Source organism: Glycine max, chromosome 10 (assembly GCF_000004515.6).
Source record: "Glycine max cultivar Williams 82 chromosome 10, Glycine_max_v4.0, whole genome shotgun sequence".
Classification (NCBI taxonomy): Eukaryota; Viridiplantae; Streptophyta; class Magnoliopsida; order Fabales; family Fabaceae; genus Glycine; species Glycine max.
Window position 1 is genome coordinate 8890325 of NC_038246.2, and position 19951 is coordinate 8910275.

Consider the following 19951-nt stretch of genomic DNA (forward strand, 5'->3'; position numbering starts at 1 on the left):
ACAAATACCCCATTCTTGGTCAAAGTAAATAAATCTGCACCTATGGTTTGAGTAAACCCAGTCATGTTTAAAAGAAAACCAAAAACCAAATTCTTTCTCATCTCTGGAGTATGCATCACATCTTTGTGGATCAAAGTCTTTCCAGAGGTAAACTTCAGTTCAACATCTCCAGTTCCAGCAGCAGTAGTGGTGTGGGAATCACCCAGCAACACTTTCTTATTTTCAACATTCGTGTATGTTTTAAACATAACACGATCATATCAGACATAGCGGGAGGCGCCAGTGTCTATCCATCATTCATCTGATCCTCCAATCATATTGATCTCAGGTATCACAACTATGTATGGCTCTTGAGTCATGTTAGCCTGGGGAGCAGCTATGTTCTTCCTTTTAGTGTTGTTGTGAGACACAGCCAACACTTCATCTTTCTGATCCTGTCTGCGTGCCTCTTCCTCAATGCGCAGACATGTGATCAGAGACTCCAAAGAGAATATTTTGGTCTTGTGTCTGAGAAGGTTTTTGAAATCCTTCCAGCCAAGAAGCAGCTTGTCTATGATGACAACAACCTGAAATTGCTCATCCAAAGCCATACCCTCTGATATGATATCATGAGCAATTTTCTGTATCTCATAGGATTGAGACTCTACTGATTTATCATCAGTCGTTTGATACTTGAGGTAGTGGCTAACAACATACTTTTTAGTTCCAACTTCCTCAGTATCATAATTCTTTTCTAGAACCAGCCAAACTAATTTGGCAGACTTATATGGGCTATAATAATCATAGAGATCATCAGCTAACCCATTCAGAATGAAATTCTTGCATAGATAATTATTTTCATTCCAGAGAGCTAATTCCATAGTCATTTTATCCTTCACTTCCTTCTCAACATCTTTAGGTACCACTGGAATATCAGTGTTCAAAACATAGGCAACTTTCCTCATAGTTAAAGAAAACATAATCTTTTGTTGCCAACGTTTGAAATGATACCCTTCAAACCTAAAAGGTTTGTTGAGGTCATTGTTGTTCGAGCCAGTAATATCTACGGTAGCCATGACAAAACCCAAACCCGTCTTAAAATTGTTGTAAAAATAATTTATGGAAAACTGAAAAAATTACTGGCTGAGTCGCGGAAAATGTTGCTTTCTTTAAGATGTTTCGTGGCATTGCCAAAAATTGTGCAAGCAGACTATCAACCACGAAGTCCCCAAGATAAAATAGCCCAGATTACTGTACAAGATTCCCACTGCATTGAGGGAACCTTTCTAGAATTACACCCTCTTGTATAACTTGAAAAGTCACTCTAAAGCCACCCGAAAATATGACTTGAAAAGTCACTCTAACAGCTAACCGAAAATATGACTTGAAAAGTCACTCTAATAGCCAACTGAAAAATATGACTTGAAAATTCACTCTAATAGCCAACTGTTAATATGACTTGAAAAGTCACTTTAATAGCCAACCGAAAATTTAGTGCGACAGAAAGAAAGAGGGAGAAGTTTGTCGGAAATGCATCGGCTAAAATATGGGAGGGAGAAAGAAAAGTTGAGAAAATGCTTCTCAACTGGGACAAGAAAAAATGAAGAAAGAGGCTCTCTATATATAGGGAGTGAAACACTATTCAAGTGTTTACTTTAAGCGATGTGGGACTTGAAGCTTTTTTTTTTCTTTTTCAAACTTTCACCCATTGCCTGATTTGTTCTAACAATAAACCATACCGCAAAATGCCTAATTCGTGATAGAATAGTTAATAAGCAAAATATCATTATGAGATATCAGATACGCAAGATTGTTATAAGTATATACTCGATTATCACATAGCAATAAAAAAACTAAAAAATTCTCCAAATACCAAAAACCATGGAAATGTTAAATCTGAGCCATCTGAACGAAGACCACACCACCAATATATATGAGGATCCAATGTTGCAAATGCAATCACAACAAATGCAACAATTATTAGCTACATTAACTGGTCTGTTACCTTTTGCCCTTGCCAATCCATCTAATGAAGCAAAAACATAAGGAAAAATACTCAGAAACCTTATAAATCCAAATAACAATAATGGGAAAATAACTTTATCCGCAGGGCAAAAGCCACCCCCTTTTGACCACGTTGTGTTACTACGGCGAGAACGTTAGATTCTCCTCGCGATGCACCTTTTTATCTTTCTTCCTATTCCTATTAGATCATAAACTCTTTCATATTATATGGGTGTTTGAGAAACATTATTCAAAATTAAAATATAGAAAAAGTACAAATAAAACCTGTGTGTTGCAAGAATTGCTTGAACACGTTACTTTCAGCAATTAAATTGAAGGCAAGCTCATAAACAAACTAGGATAATTAGCAGTCAAATAGATGAGTTATTTGGGATAGGAGTAAATGTAAATTTAATTATGAAGATGCTAAGACTAACAAAATTGAAAATTGAGATGACTAACAGACATTGCGTCCAAATCCGAGAAAACCATTGGCTCCATCAACCGAAATCTGGATCCCTTCCTGCTGAATATTCCCTATTATGGAAAGGGCAGAAGGAGAAGCAGCGAATGCAAAATAGAAAGTTCCCACATCATCCGCCGGAATTAAGAAATTTTGAGTCAGGATGGTCAAGATCTGCCCGCCCGAGAAATAAAACAACACTGTGGGCACCCGAACCGTCACAAACCCGTTCAAATCATAGCACGTGTTGAAAATGGACACTCCTGGTGCCCGGGGCAGGTTGGTTGTCTGCGCCACAAAGGCGTCCCGGAAGGCACCGTAAGCCACCGTCGGAAGTCTCGTGACGGTGATTCCAGTGTCCATCACGGCCCCTTCATCGCCTAAATCTGTCACACGATAAAGATCTTCTGATATGTTAAGCTGCGTGCCTCCAACCCCGAGACCCGAAAGGCCAACGTAGTTGAAGCTGGGGAAGAAGGGGTTGGGGACGAGTGGGACCCACGAAAAAGCCACCCCTTCAAGGCCTCAATCCTATCCTCAAATGACTTCATCGTGTTCGCCACGATGAGCGTCTCGTCCAAATCGAACACAATCGCGAGACATCGCAGGTTCAGCATTGCCAAGCACGCGTCATAGATCCCCAACAGCACCACAAGCACGAGAAATTCTTCCTCTTGCTCGGCATTGAGTTCACTAACGTGCTTGTCGCTGTCATAAACCTTGAATGACTCATATCCCTCGCGTGCGAAATGCTTTTGAGAAACCGAAACGACGGCAGTGGAGAAGACGAACTACAACAAGTGCACCCAGCTCGATTTGAATGCCCGCACAATGTGTTTGAGGACTGACCGCGAGAGTGAGCCAACTACAGAGTTAATAATTAGGGTAACTTAAACAAAGATGGTCCTTCAGCCAAACCCGTCTTCGTTTAAGTTTTCCATATTTACAAAAATGTCATGGACTAACATTCTAAGATGGTTCTGTACGACCGTCTTAGAATGCGTGACGTAAAAACAAAAAATATTACTCCTAATTAATAATCATCTTAGAATGTGCATAGTAGAATCAATATTTTCCAGTAGTGTATTTTGAACAACCAATAAGTCTCAAGTCCTCAAATTCAACAACTAGCAAGTCAGCAACCCTCCAATGTTGCAAGTCAATAACCAGTTTTGGGTACACATCAAAGCCTCCAAAGTGTTTGAATTCAACTTACTATAGTGTGAACTCGAAACACAACCACCAGCATTGTAGGCTAACTCTGAAGCAACTATTGAGATAGGAAAATCTAAAAAGTCTCTTGCAATTTTTTGAATAGTTGAGTATTTTAGACCATTTTGTTTCAGAGTCATGTAATGGTCAAATATAGTTACTTGTTACAATGAATATTTGATGAATAACTAATAAACCCATTATAAGTGCTAAGAAAATAGAATGAGAAATTAAACACAAACTTTTGTTGCCAGTGTACCACACTCATCATTTTGTTGCAAGTAACAATTTACGACAAAAAAAGACAAGAAGAAACAAATAGGGAAATAACTGAGTCCCAAATTATATATTGTCAATGATGGAGGATGGGCATAACTTGTAATATCATCCATGACCATTAATTCACAAAAAAATTATCTTTCAAAGAAATAAAGAAAACCCAAATAATCAAAACATGAAAACAAACATGGGTACTGAAAACTAAAATCTGAGCAACCACCTAGCCAAAGAAAATAGAAGATTAAAACTTTCAAATGTAAAATGTAATTCCGAAATGGTCAAGCAAAGCCATGGGGAAAAAAGAAATGAAGGAGATGTGTAGTAAACAAATCCATTGACAGGAAGAAAGTAGCCAACACTTACACTTCAATGTGACTGGCGGTGAGTGGTGACAGGACTAGGTGGTGAAGGTGCAGTCTGGGAGAAGTGAGCAACGCAGAGCGGTCTAGGGCGAGAAGTAAAGTGAATGAGTTATTTGAGGGTTTGAGTTTTGAGGGGACCGAGTTGTTACTTGTTAGAATTTCTTTAAATATAAGGGTAATTTTGTAATTTCCTTAGACTGAGGACCCACAGGGTGGGGGGAATGATTCCCATCCCCATCCCCGCAATGCCCGCAGGGAAATATTTATCCCCATCCCCGTGGGAAAAAATCCCCATCTGTGGGGCCCCAAATAGGGCAGTCCTTGCGGGGATCCTTATTTACGGTACAAATTGACACCCTTATGCTGGGTAGAGGAGACCTTATATTTGGTGGTTTCTTAACCAAACCTTATTGTAATGACTTATGTTTCCATTCGTTAAATATATTACCTTTTCACCTATACTAGTCCTATTTTCTATTTGTTCTTAATGGAATCAAATTTAATCACACAATTTCTTCTTCTACTATTTTTTTTTTTTATTTTAACTTAAAGCATTATAACATTTTAGTGCATAAAATTCCCCTTTTATTCTTTGAGGCTGACCTTAGGACCAAAAACATCAATCTTTCAATTTTTAGCACTTATAGAAAGCTTGCTTGATTGGTTAATTTCAAAAAAAAGTTTTCTAACACCTTGGATGAATTTCATTTCATTGCTATGAAATTTAAATCTATGCTATAATAAAATAAAAACTTATAACTTATATTCCTTTTCTTCAACCAAAACCAACACTTGAGACAAGAAATCAAAGCTAAATTTCCATTTGGTTACCATTTAACTTCTTGTAAGCTTGGGGATCAAAACAAAGCCAAATTAAAAAAAATATATATCCCCTTCTCTTTTTTTAACACCAAAATTGATTAAGAGATAGACAAAGTAAAATTTCAATTTATTTTTCATTGAAACACTACATTTTCTGAATCAAGTGTTTTAATGACAATGAATTTAAGTAGTAAATTCTAAGTTCTTTAGACTTGTACTACTTTTGGTTTGCCTTGATTGCTTTAAAATACAAAACTTAATTCAGAAGCATGGAGACAGTGTGAAAGTATATTGGTCAACAATGAAGGTTTTATAACCTTGCGATCTATCCAATTTCAAAAGCAGGACAGTAGAAGCAAAATGGCAATCATGCTTTTTTATATGAAAGTACGAATATTATAAGTTGTATATATGATTGAAAACATGATTTTGGAGGTATATATTAGAACCTATGCATGGCTAAAGGATCATCAGAAGATACATTATAGAAGATGGGAGTGAAGACAAATATGTCTACACTAACTAGAAGCACACACTAGAAGCAATAAAGTTGATGCAATCCTACCCCGCAAGGGCATTGGATAGAAGACTCCAAGTAGATTGGGCTAGAGATCCAAGGGAAGGCCCTAGGGCTCTCATGAGCCTTAGGATAGATTTCGAGCCCATGGGCTAAGTATGAGTCTGCTTATCTTTGTAAATATTAGAATAGGTTTTTCCTTCTTTTGGGCCTTGTATTTTGACCATTCTAGTAGTATAGGGTTTTAGCTTTGTATTTCAGGGAATTTTGAGTAGTCTTTGTAGTAGGGACTTTTTTTTGTATTTTCATGTATTTTGTCAAGGAGGTGAGCTTAGTTTTTAGATGGGTGTGTGTAGCTAAGCTCTAGCTTCTCAAGGAAGCTTCTCAAGGAGGTGAACTTAGTTTTTAGATGGGTGTGTATAGCTAAGCTCTAGCTTCTCAAGGAAGTTTTCTCAAAGAAGCTTCTCAAGGAAGTTTTCTTAAGAAAGCTTCTCAAGGAAGCTACCTAGTCTATAAATAGAAGCATGTGTAACACTTGTTGTAACTTTGATGAATGAGAGTCTTGTGAGACACAACTCAAAGTTCAACTTCTCTCCCCTTTTTTTCCTTCAATTTCGTGCTCCCCCCTCTCTCTTTCTCTCCCTCTTTCTTTTCCTCCATTGAAGCATCCTTCCAAGCTTCTTATCCAAGGCTCATCTTGGTGGTGAAGCTCCTTCTTCCATGGCTTATTCCCTAGTGGATGGCGCCGCCTCTCACCTCTTCTCCTTTGTCTTCCGCTGCATCTCCATGGTGGAAAATCACCATTAAAGGACCTCATTGAAGCTCAAAGATCCAGCCTCCATAGAAGCCCCACAAGCAAGCTTCCATAACTTGAGGGAACTCAACTCATCTAAGATTCTAGATAAAGGGTCTTTATGACTAGTACCCTTGCCATTAACACTAGATGAATGATGACTCATGTTGGTTCCTAAGTTGTGGTTCTTTCTTGTTGGAGGTTTGAAAACAAAAGGTAAAAGAAACTATGGTTGAAACTAGCCAAATAAACACTAAAAGAGGTGTGAAAGATAAGGTAAAAAACTAATTGGTAAAAGGAAAGCTATCTAGGCGGTTTGACAATGGAAGGTAAAGGAAATAAGCTATGAAAGTAAGCAAGAAATGTAAACTAGGTGAATCCTAAGAGTGTTTGGATGACCACATTCAAGGTTCCCAACAAAACACTCACTATCCTAAGGAAAAATTGCCTAAAATTATTACACACAAATGGAAGTTTGGTAACCTATTGGAGGCTCCCAACACACTTCCAATGAAAGGCCTTTTTGTTACAAAACTTGAAAGCAATGAAGGTAAGTAAATTGCAAATTACAAAATTACAAAACGGTCCTCAATTTTGGTGGTTGCTCTCTCTTTGGTGATTCACTCAATTTGGAGTGCTTCTTAGTCCAATAGCTCTTAAGGTGATTGGCCCCTTGCTTCTGGACTCAAATTCTTCAAGGGATGGCACCAATCCTCCTTCCAATTCCCTATATGGCAACCCACAAACAAGGAAACAAAGAGACAAGTAATAACCAAAGACCAAAAAAAATGAAATGAAAGCTAAACCAATGGAGTTTTAACAAGACAATTTTTCAAGGATTATTCAATAATTAAAGCAATTAAAAGGACATAGAAGCAAGCTAGGACTCAAAGAGAAACTTAGAATGGCTCTAGAGTAGAGTAAAAAAACTGAAAAAAAGACTCAACAAACCTCTAGCTTTGGCACTTGTCTTCCCACTAATTTTCAATTCAAATTTCCATTTATAGAATAAATTTTGAGCCAAAACAACAAGCACACTTCCCTTTCACCTTTTTTTGTTCTGGATACTGATTTTCTTGCCAACTTGTGTGATTTTTCGTATTTTTTTCCTTTTATCCAAATCACTTGTTTCTTTTTTTATAACTTTTTTCCAGATGTCTAGAAAATTCAGTAAAAATTTCAGCTCAAAATTCGAAGTAACCAATTCTCAGTAATTTTTACAAGTTTGTATGTCCAAGCTGCCAGCACCAGCGATTTGTTTCTTTAAGCATTGTATATTGATTGCCTTGAGCATGGTATAAAGACCCTGTAGCAAGTCTTGATGGAAGCTTGCTTGTGGAGCTTCTATGGAGGCTGGATCTTTGAGCTTCAATGAGGTCCTTTAATGGTGATTTTCCACCATGGAAGAAGGAGCTTCACCACCAAGATGAGCCTTGGATAAGAAGCTTGGAAGGATGCTTCAATGGAGGAAAAGAAAGAGGGAGAGAAAGAGAGAGGGGGGAGCACGAAATTGAAGGAAGAAAAAGGGAGAGAAGTTGAACTTTGAGTTGTGTCTCACAAGACTCTCATTCATCAAAGTTACAACAAGTGTTACACATGCTTCTATTTATAGACTAGGTAGCTTCCTTGAGAAGCTTTCTTAAGAAAACTTCCTTGAGAAGCTTCTTTGAGAAAACTTCCTTGAGAAGCTAGAGCTTAGCTATACACACCCATCTAAAAACTAAGCTCACCTCCTTAAGAAGCTTCCTTGAGAAGCTAGAGCTTAGCTACACACACCCATCTAAAAACTAAGCTCACCTCCTTGACAAAATACATGAAAATACAAAAAAAAGTCTCTACTACAAAGACTACTCAAAATGCCCTGAAATACAAGGCTAAAACCCTATACTACTAGAATGGTCAAAATACAAGGCCCAAAAGAAGGAAAAACCTATTCTAATATTTACAAAGATAAGCGGGCTCATACTTAGCCCATGGGCTCGAAATCTATTCTAAGGCTCATGAGAACCCTAGGGCCTTCCCTTGGATCTCTAGCCCAATCTACTTGGAGTCTTCTATCCAATGCCCTTGCGGAGTAGGATTGCATCAAAAGTAAGATACCATGCAACAATGTATTGAGGCCTGCATATCAGAAGACACGACTGATGCTAGAAAAGAGAGCTTGTTATCATCTACAAGTCCTAATCAAAGCAAGGAAAAGAGAAGACAAAAGAAGTGTTCTTAATCATTACCAGTAGAAGAATCACTTCTCTGATGTAACAAACTCATGACTAAGCTGGATAAAGTAGAAATCAAAACAGGTCGGTCGGCCCACCTCGACCCACCTATAAATGGGCAGACCCAACCCAACTCACTTACAATTGAGTCTTGGAAAATTGGTCCGGCTTGACCCACCATGGGTGAGAAATTATCCTTTATCAATTCAACCACTTAATCCAACCCTAAATTAAATTACTAAGCGAAATTTAAGATAAGGCATTCATTATGTGATTAAGAAACACATACACCAATTAATCATGAACGATCATTAAGCATGAACGTGAATTAAGCGCAGAGACAATTAATCAAGCACTAAGCATGCATGGATCAATAGCAACAATTATAGAATAATTGGTGAAGAGGAGAAACTGATCATAATTTAATAGTAATAATAGAACATCAAAGAAAGTTGTGCTTGATCCTCAAGAGAAAACAACGTTGGAGACTTAGCCTTCCATTAATCCGTAGAGAATGAAATTACAGATTGAAGTAGCAAACGAAATTTTATTGCTACATGAATAGTAAAAACTCGAATCACAAAACTTAAATTTATTCTCTCTCTCCAAAACGAAAAAGTGTCTAAAAAAAGAAGAAGAGAAGCCTAAAACTAAAAACGAAAAAGGAGAGAGAGAGGAGAGCCTAAAACTAGAACCTTGGTGCTGTTATATAGTTCTCAGCCCCGAAGCTTACAAATCTGTTTTAAGTCCAAGCCCATAAATAAAATAAAATCTAGATAAGATAAGATAAGACAAAATCTAGATGAAATAATATCTAGATAAGATAAGATCTAGATGAAATAATATCTAGATGAGATAAAATCTAGATATGATAAGATAAAATCTAGATGAAATAATATCTAGATGAGATAAAATTTAGATAAGATAAGATTTGGTAGAATAAAATAGTCTGCACTCATCAAGTCCAAGCCCAATTCTGGATTTAAGTCCAATTGCTTATAATTCTCTTGAAATTAAATTAAAAACATAAAATTAGTCCAATAGGCCCAAATGATAAAACTACATAATTAATTTGACAATTAAGGCTAATCAGTAATTAAAATGGTGACAAAAAGGGTTAAGAAATAGGAGAAAATGATGACACATCAGAGGGTTAAACAGGTTGGTCCACCAACCCACTTAAAATTAAAAAAAAAAACCTTTTAAAAAAATAAAATTCAACAGAAAATCATTTTTTAGAAAATTAAATTTTGGATAAATTAGGAAAATATTATTTAAATTAAATCTTTCACTATCCACACATCACACCTACAACAAGCTAGAACTATAATAACAAAAATTTAGAAAAATGGAAAAAATTTCATGTTTACATAATAGTCTAGAATAAAATAGTCTAAAACATGACACTAAATAAACAAAATTAAAGTCTAGAACTTTGAGGTCTTAAAACAATATTAAAAAAATACTAAGAGTCTATTTTGTAGGTGGGTTAGGTGTGTCAACCTGGCCCACCACGAGTTCAATTCGGATGGGCCAAGACAAGTTTTTCAATCAATTGCAAATTCTTGACCTTTAAACCTCTCAAGAATCCAACAATAGCCATCTACAAGCTCTATATGAAGGAAAATTTGTTGAAGCCCATTACTAAGAAGAAAATTAGGATAAAAAGGGTAAGATCAAGAAGTCGAGTTGTACATATACATATATATCATTTTGCTTTCAATTTAGTCTTAGTTAGCCCAGTCTTTATAGGACTTTAGAGCCAAATCCACTTAGCCATAGAGTTTCTATAAACATCTCTTTAGTGGAGCCTTACTAATGAGTGATTTTTGAAAGGTGTAATAGGTCACCTGTCTTTAAGCAAAACCCTTTTAGGATAGGTAACTGTAAAAGAACAATTAGGGGATTATTGCTTCTAAAGGTTGAGAGAGCACAATAAAGTGTTGTATGAGTCAAATAGTTGTTGTTACTTTGGGTTTAAGGTCCAAAAAGACTTTTTGAAATAATACTTGGGCAGATCTTGCAGAGGCTTAAAGAATTTTAGGGTGAAGCTTGGAGAAACCTTTTGAAATAATATTTGGGGGAATTTGCAAAAGTTTGGAGAATACCGGTTGTAGGAGCCTGTGGAGACTTCGGAAAAAAGAATACCATAGTTTATGCTCGTGTTAGTGGAAATCCTACATGTGTAAGGACCGAGCATAGCCAAAGGTTGTGGTTGAACCAATATAATTTGAGAAGAAACTTCAGAAGCTATGTTCTCTTTTGCAGAAAAATACATAGTCAATCAAGTATCACTATTCAACCAATCAACCCCTTTTGAGTGACCTTCTAATCCACTTCATCTTCATTATATGTTAAATTTTGGGCATAGGAATCAATACAATCCAAAGTGACACAAAACCAAATTTATTTTCCCTTTTTCTTGGACTAGTTGAGAGCCATGTAAGGAAAAATAAGGTGTTTTTTCATTTTTAAATCACAACACATTACTCAAGTATAGTATGTATTTTCTTGGACATAGTCTACCCTTAATATTTAGACATTCCCAACTGAAAAATAATTATTTTTCTAAAGAGAAAATTTTAGCCACTTCTCAAATACATCAAGAGAAATCAAAACAAGAACTTTGGTAGTGAAGTCACCACTATCAGCATGTAGAAAAGAAAAAATGAAACCATTTCCCATTCCTTCCCGCCTTTTATACCTCTTCACGTGCCAAAAAAGATAGGAGAGTGAGGCTTGCAAGCTTGCAAAAAGACTCATTTTCTTGAAGGAAGAAAGTTCCTTGAGTGGATGTTGAAGATGAAAGGAAGGTGGGTGGATGGGGAAGCTTGTTGTGGAAAAGAAAATTTAAAATTTTAGTGTGTGCTACAAAGTGTTTCATTATCATGAGAGAAACAAGGGAGGAATTTTTCGCTAGGTGTGTTGTTTAAAGAGAGATAATGAGTTTAATAGAAAGAAACAAAATGACATCATGTGGATTATTTCGTGGCATAATTAAGCTTATTATAATATAGTAAACCAATTTAGCAAGTGTTAATTGTGAGAAGGGGGAGACATGCAATCAGCTAGAGCAAAGGCTCCTCTGCTCAAGTCTCTAATCTTGAAGATCTCTATGCAAAATAGTGTTTTAAAACTCAAATCAAACTAATTGATTTGATCAGTTTAAGCGACAACTAGACCTATATTTGGTCTGGTCACTTTAATGCATTAGAAATGCATTCGACTCGACTAAAAGTAGTAGACTCATACCTAAACTGATAAAAAAATGGTGAACTAGGTAACAGGTTTTAAAGCAAGTTACATGTTGTATTGTTTCCACTCTATTCTGCAACACATAACCTAACACATTTTCTTTAATTTAACATGCTTTGAGCAATCCATATGGCAACATGTTGCTTTGATTTGAATAATCTATAGTACTGGTACACTCATATTTGAGAATTGGTCAGTATATGATAGCAATTATATTTGGTAATTTCAAGGGTTGTTGGTTTTTATATTTGAAAACTTTAGGCTCCATTCAAGGTGGTTACCAATTTCATGTATTTTGTTTTAAAATGCAATTTCGAAACAGAAATGTGTTGGGGAAAAATAACGATGATTTGATTTTTTACTTCATTTCACTACATTTTTAACCTCACTTCATAAACAATGAAAATATGTTTCCTGATTATTATTTGTCGCATTACACTCTTACACTTCTCCATTCATGTCCCTTCTGTAGACAAAGGATCAAGCTGAATGTTTTGATGATGCCAAAGGATTACATGCTTCTCAAAGCTTTATTCAAGATAAAGAAATTAAAGATATTCAAGATGGATGATCAAGACAATCTCTAGAGTCTTAGGAAGGGTATATTAAATAGGAAGGGAATTCCTAATTGAAGTAGCAAAAGGTTTGGCCAAGAAATTTAAGTTAAAAAATCTTTTTCAAGAGATTTATTCTCTGGTAATCGATTACCAGAGGATGTAATTGATTACCGGTGGCCAAAAATGATTTACAACAGCTATTAAAATTTGAATTCAAAATTTGCACTGTGTAATCGATTACACATATATGGTAATCGATTACCAGCAGTTATTGAACGTTTTAATTCAAATTTTAAAGCTTGTAATTGATTACACACATACTGTAATCGATTACCAGAGGAGATTTTCAGAAAATATTCTCAACAGTCACATCTTTTCATTTGGTTCTTGAATGGCCATCAAAGGCCTATATATATGTGACTTGAGACACGGATTTGCTAAGAGTTTTCAGAACAAAAAGGTCTTATCTTCTTAAAAAGCAAAATCGTTTTATCCTCTTACAAATTCCTTGGCCAAAACACTTGTGATTCAATAAGGAATTATTTGAGTGCTCAAATTGTTCAATCTATCTTTTTCAAGAGAGATTTCTTCTTCTCTCCTTCTTTATTCTGAAAAGAGATTAAGAGACCGAGGGTCTCTTGTTGTAAAGAAATCTGAACACAAACGAAGGGTTGTCCTTGTGTGGTTCAGATCTTGTAATAGGTTTTTACAAGATAGTGGAACTCTCAAGCAAGTTGCTTGGGGACTGGACGTAGGCACAAGGGTGTGACCGAACCAGTATAAATCTGAGTTTGCAATCTCTCTTCCCTTAAACTCCTTTAATTGCTTATTATTTATTCTTTCTTTTCAGTAAGTTTATCTTGCATATTTTCTTAAGAGTTTACTGTTAAGGAATCTAGGGTTACGGGTTAAAATAAAAATAGAATTTTTTAATTAGGAAAAGTTTGTGATATCTTAATTCAACCCCCCCTTCTTAAGATATCTGAGGCCACTTGTCCAACAAGTGGTATCAGAGCTTCATTCTTGTATAAAGTTTAGAAGCTTCAAGAATTATGGCCTCATCAAACTACTTGTTTCCCGAGGGAAATTCTATAAATAGACCTCCCATCTTTAATGGAGTGGGTTACCACTATTGGAAAACCCACATGCAAATATTTATAGGGGCAATAGATTTAAATATTTGGGAAGCCATAGAACAAGGACCTTATGTTCCCTCTATAGTGGCCGGTTGTGCAACAATAGAAAAACCTAGAGCAGATTGGATTGAGGAAGAAAGAAGATTAGTACAATATAATTTAAAGGCCAAAAATATTATTACATCTGCCCTAGGAATAGATGAATACTTTAGGGTTTCAAATTGTAAAAGTGCTAAGGATATGTGGGATACCCTACAAGTAACACATGAAGGCACAACAAATGTTAAAAGATCTAGGATAAACACATTAACTCGTGAATATGAACTGTTTAGGATGAATGTAAATGAAAGTATACAAGACATGCAAAAGAGGTTCACACACATAGTTAATCATCTTGCATCTCTAGGAAAAACTTTTCTAAATGAAGATCTAGTAAATAAAGTTTTAAGATGTCTTAATAGAGAATGGCAACCAAAGGTAACAGCCATCACAGAATCTCAAGATTTGTCTAGTATGTCTCTTGCTACGTTATTTGGAAAATTGCAGGAGCATGAAATGGAATTATTGAGATTAAATCAACATGAAGAAACTGATAAGAAAAAGAAGGGAATCACTCTTAAAGCCTCATATGCAATCCAAGAAGACAGTGATAAAGAAGATTCAATTGACTTGAATAATGATGAAGATATTAGTCTTTTTGTAAAAAGGTTCAACAAGTTCTTGAGAGTCAAAGGAAATCAAAAGAGACCAAATTTTAAACCTAAAAGAAGGATAGAAGATTCATCCTCTACTCTAAAATGCTTTGAATGTAATCAACCTGGACATCTGAGAGTTGATTGCCCAATCTTCAAGAAAAGAATGGAGAAATCTGAAAAGAAAAATTTCATTGAAAAGAAGATGAAGAAGGCCTACATCACGTGGAATGACAATGATATGGAATCATCTGAGGATTAAGAGAATGAAGAGATAAATCTATGTCTAATGGCAAAAAGTTATGAAAGCGATGAAGAGGTAACATCTTCAAATAACAACTTATCCATTTCTTTTGATGAATTACAAGATGCATTTGTTGATTTGCATAAAGAATCAATTAAACTTGCAAAGTTAGTTTCATCCTCTAAGAAAACAATTTCAAATTTGGAAAATGAAATTTCAAAATTAAATAAATAATTAGATCATCTTAAAACTGAAGTTTCAAATTCCAAATCAAATGATAAAATTCATGTCTCTACTATTCTTGATGAAAAAGTTATATCTGATTCATGTAAATGTTGTAGCAAGTACGTAAAAGAAATTAAAGATTTAAAAAATTCACTTGCTAAATTTTCTATTGGCAAAAATAACTTGGATGTCATATTAGGAAATCAAAGATGTATTTTTGATAAAGCAGGACTTGGATACAAACCAGAAAAACAACAAAAATTTTATAAAAATTTCTTTTCTTCTTCACAAAAATATAATTCCCCTTTCATTACTTGTTTTTATTGTGGAAGAAAAGGGCATAGCACATCTACATGCTATTTTAGAAGGAATTGTAACAATATTAAAATGATTTGGGTCCCAAAAGGATCTGTTATTCATACTAACACTATAGGATCCAATAAAGTTTGGGTACCTAAGTCACAACTTTGATTTTGTAGGAACCCTTGAGGAAAAAGTGGTACATAGATAGCGGATACGCAAAACATATGACGGGAGACGCATCAAAATTCACACATATCTCTCCCAAGAAAAGAGGACATGTAACTTATGGTGACAACAACAAAGGTAGAATTCTTGGAGTTGGAAAAATAGGTACAAATTCTTCAACCTCCATTGAAAATGTTCTATTTGTTGAAGGTCTTAAACATAGTATGCTTAGTGTGAGTCAATTATGTGACAAAGGCTATCTGGTATCATTTGATTCTCAAAAGTGTGTCATTGAACATGAACATGATACAAATATAAAGCATATAGGGTTTAGAGTCAACAATGTTTACATGATAGACTTAAGTCAAAAACTAGATAATAATCAATGTTTTCTTAGTAAAGATGATGATCCATGGTTGTGGCATAAACGGATTGCACACATAAACATGGAACACTTAAATAGATTAATATCAAAAGATTTAGTTGTTGGTTTGCCAAAACTAAGATTTGAAAAAGATAGGCTATGTGATGCATGTCAAAAGGGAAAACAAACTAGAGTTCTTTCAAATCTAAAAACATTGTTTCATCTACGCAACCTTTACAATTACTACATATGGATTTGTTTGGTCCTTCCAGAATCATGAGTTTTGGAGGAAGTTATTATGCTCTTGTTATAGTTGATGATTATTCTAGATACACATGGACTCTTTTTATCACTCATAAGAATGATGCATTTCAAGCATTTAGAAAACTTGCAAAAATCATTCAAAATAAGAAAAATCTCAAGATTATATCTATTAGGAGTGATCATGGGGGTGAGTTTGAAAATAAAGAATTTGAATTATTTTCTGGTAAGCATGGGATTGAGCATAACTTTTCTGCACCAAGAACCCCTCAACAAAATGGTGTTGTTGAAAGGAAAAATAGATCTTTGGAAGAGATTGCTAGAACTTTATTGAATGATACTCCTCTTCCAAAATTCTTTTGGGCTGAAGCCGTTAACACTGCATGCTACATTTTAAACAGGGCTTTAATAAGACCCATTTTAAAGAAAACTCCATATGAATTGTTCAATGGCAGAAAACCAAACATCTCACATCTTCATATCATTGGTTGTAAATGTTTTGTATTGAATAATGGAAAAGATAACTTAGGAAAATTTGATGCTAAGTCAGATGAAGGTATTTTTCTTGGATATTCTCTACATAGTAAAGCTTATAGAATATATAATAAAAGAACAATGACAATTGAAGAGTCTATACATGTTTCCTTTGATGAGTCTAATGCCATTCTTCCAAGGAAGGATTTTTTAGATGATATTTCAGATTCCTTAGAAGATACACATATTCATAGAAATGACTCTAAAGAAAAAGATGAAGGAAGCAATGAGGATTCTCAAGATAATGGAGTTAGAGCAAATAATGAACTTCCAAGAGAATGGAAAGCCTCAAGAGATCATCCCCTCGACAACATTATTGGTGATATCTCAAAAGGGGTAACAACTAGACATTCTCTTAAAAGATTTTTGTAATAACATGGCTTTTGTGTCTATAATTGAACCTAAAAATTTAAATGAAGCCATAATAGATGATAATTGGATAATTGCTATGCAAGAAGAACTAAATCAGTTTGAAAGAAACAATGTGTGGAAATTAGTAGAAAAACCTGAAAATAATTTTGTCATAGGAACAAAATGGGTTTTTAGAAATAAATTAGATGAACATGGCATAATTATTAGAAATAAGACTAGGTTAGTAGCAAAAGGGTATAATCAAGAAGAGGGAATAGACTATGAAGAAACATATGCTCCAGTTGCAAGATTAGAAGCCATTAGAATGCTCTTAGCATATGCATCCATAATGGATTTTAAGCTCTATCAAATGGATGTTAAAAGTGCTTTTCTAAATGGCTTAATTCAAGAAGAAGTATATGTTGAACAACCCCCAGGTTTTGAAATCCTGGATAAACCAAATCATGTTTATAAATTGCAAAAGGCTCTTTATGGTTTGAAACAAGCCCCTAGGGCGTGGTATGAACATTTAAGCAATTTTCTCCTAGAAAAAGAATTTTTAGAGGAAAAGTGGATACCACATTGTTCATAAAGAGAAAGTATAATAATATTTTGTTGCTTCAAATATATGTTGATGATATAATTTTTGGATCCACTAATGATTCATTGTGCAAGGAGTTTTCCCTTGATATGCAAAGTGAATTTGAAATGTCAATGATGGGAGAACTAAATTACTTCCTGGGATTACAAATCAAGCAAACTCAAGGAGGTATATTCATTAACCAAGCCAAGTACTGCAAGGAATTGATCAAAATATTTGGGATGGAAAGTGCAAAACACATGGCTACACCGATGAGCACTAGCTGTTACTTAGATAAAGATGAATCTGGTCAGTCTATAGACATGAAACAATATCGAGGTATGATCGGATCTCTTCTCTATTTATCTGCTAGTAGACCTGATATTATGTTTAGTGTATGCATGTGTGCTAGGTTTCAATCCAACCCCAAACAATCACATTTGAGTGCAGTAAAGAGAATCATGAGATATCTATTAGGTACAATCAATTTAGGATTATAGTATCCTAAGAACTCAACATGTAACTTAATAGGATATTCTGATTCTGACTTTGCCGGATCTAAAACTGATAGAAAAAGCACAAGTGGAACTTGTCAATTAATTGGATCTGCTCTTGTCTCATGGCATAGTAAGAAACAAAACAATGTTGCTTTATCCACTGCTAAAGCGGAATATATCTCTGCCGGCAGTTGTTGTGCACAGATTTTATGGATGAAGCAACAATTATCTGACTATGGTATCCTTCTTGATCGCATACCTATTAGGTGTGATAATACTAGTGCCATAAATCTATCCAAAAACCCTGTACAACATTCTAGAACGAAACATATAGAAATTAGGCACCATTTTCTAAGAGACCATGTTCTAAAGGGAGATTGTTTGCTAGAGTTTGTTGATACAAAGAATCAGCTTGCTGATATCTTTACAAAACCTCTCCCAAAGGATATATTATTTTCAATAAGAAGAGAATTAGGCCTTTTAGACCTTAGTGATTTGGATAGGTAAAGTTTATGATTGATTGATTGTGTTTTGATTAAGTATGACACTTGTTTCTGTTTAATTTATTTTACTTTTCTTGTTTGTATAATTAACTCTTAAGATAGTATAAGTTTTTAGACTTAGAAATAAGTTTTCTTTTGGGAAAAGGCTATTTTTTTGTTCTGGTAATCGATTACATGAATACTGTAATCGATTACACTAGAACAGTTGACCTGTAATCGATTACAGTCTTCATGTAATCGATTACCAGTAGGCTGCCTCCACCTGTAATCGATTACCAGTACTTGTAATCGATTACAATGCGTCTTGGTCTATATATACCACGTTTTTCAGAAACCCCTGCGCAGCCTCTTCCTCCTTGCGACGTCCCTCCATTCCCAAACCTTCAAACCTTTCTACCTTACTCATTTCTTCATCAAATCGACTCCCGTAACTTGCAACCTTCTTCTTTTTTTTCATTTTTCTTTTGATTTCACCGATTACAATCTGCAAAAACTCCATCATATGGCAGAATCATCAAAGAAACTTAAGGGTTTATCCACATCCGCTTCGGCTTCAAGACCTCATCGTTCCAGAGCCACCAGCGCATCCACAGCACCAATTCCACCCTTCTTATCCTCTTCCACATTGTTTTCTTCCGAAGAACAGCAGATACGGTACTCAAACCTTTTCTCATCTTGTTCCATTATCGACCCTAAGTTCATAGATATGGATTTCTTTTCTGCTGAAAGTTTTGATTGCATTCAAGCATTTCAGAACTTAGGTCTCATACCTTTCATGTCATTACAATTGCCTGTTTATTCTGAATTGGTTAAAGCTTTTTATTGTAACCTTGAAATTCAGGAAAGCACTTTGATTTATGAGGTTTTTGGGATAAAAATGGTCATTGACCAATCCCTTTTCCATAACTTAACCCAATTGTCCAGTGACGGTGTACCATTTGAAGGTACACTGAATGACGATTGGAAATTTGATTTCTCTGCATATGATGCCCGCCAGTTGGTTTTCACCAACCATGCGGATATGATTGGACGCCTTCTTGCCGGTTCATTGGCTTTTGAAAGTCATATCCTTCATTATCTCATTGTGCATATTTTGCTTCCACGATCTTCCAACCTTGCCCAGGTTTCTGAGGAAGATCTTGTTATCATGTGGGCCTTTCATATCGGGCGTCAACTTGACTGGGCACACTTAGTCAGATATCGCATGCATAAGGCATTGCGATTAAATGCTCCATTGCCATATCCACACCTTGTCACTCTCTTTCTTCGCCATTTTCAAATTCCTCTTCATTCTGAACCTTATGTTCCAATCAAGAGATCCTTTTTAATTGGTGCTGCTGTGATTGCCTCCTTTGGTTACCACAAAGAGCATGATGGCTCTTGGGTCAAAAAGGGTGCTCAACCCGCTGATGATGAAGGCAACCTACCAGTTGAAGATAATTCCTCTCTTCTTCGAAGGCTTTTGGACAAGTTCGATGGTCTTCGGACTTTTGTTGGTGGCAAGTTTGATGCCATGGAATTGCAAGTCGACATGCGGTTCGATGCCATGGATTCAAGGATAACCAAGGTTGAAGAAGATGTCTCCTTCATCCGTACTTGCTTTGATCCACCACCACCGCCTCCATCATCATCTTAGC

The 19951-nt window shown here is 35.4% G+C and overlaps 2 protein-coding genes across 2 annotated transcripts; both read right to left on the reverse strand.

The window, feature by feature from the left end:
* Window positions 1–293: 293 nt before the first annotated feature.
* On the reverse strand, window positions 294–944 carry LOC106794734 (uncharacterized). The gene has a single exon (XM_014762615.1). The coding sequence runs from the start codon at window positions 942–944 to the stop codon at window positions 294–296; it is 651 nt and encodes a 216-aa protein (XP_014618101.1).
* A 1496-nt stretch (window positions 945–2440) lies between these two features.
* On the reverse strand, window positions 2441–18998 carry LOC106794735 (protein ASPARTIC PROTEASE IN GUARD CELL 2-like). The gene is made up of 4 exons (XM_014762617.1): window positions 18894–18998; window positions 18634–18798; window positions 3048–3237; window positions 2441–2961 (listed from the first exon to the last, which is right to left on the reverse strand). The coding sequence occupies exons 1-4, from the start codon at window positions 18996–18998 to the stop codon at window positions 2441–2443; spliced, it is 981 nt and encodes a 326-aa protein (XP_014618103.1).
* Between the last annotated feature and the right edge of the window lie 953 nt (window positions 18999–19951).

Coding starts and splice junctions, on each gene's coding strand:
- LOC106794734 (XM_014762615.1), bottom strand. CDS start 944: ATGAGGAAAGTTGCCTATGTTTTGAACACTGATATTCCAGTGGTACCT.
- LOC106794735 (XM_014762617.1), bottom strand. CDS start 18,998: ATGGAACAAGATGAGAAAAGGTTTGAGTACCGTATCTGCTGTTCTTCG. Junction 18,799..18,893: donor TTGGTGCTGTGGATGCGCTG/GTGGCTCTGGAA, acceptor GAGTTTTTGCAG/ATTGTAATCGGTGAAATCAA. Junction 2,962..3,047: donor GGCAATGCTGAACCTGCGAT/GTCTCGCGATTG, acceptor GAGGCCTTGAAG/GGGTGGCTTTTTCGTGGGTC.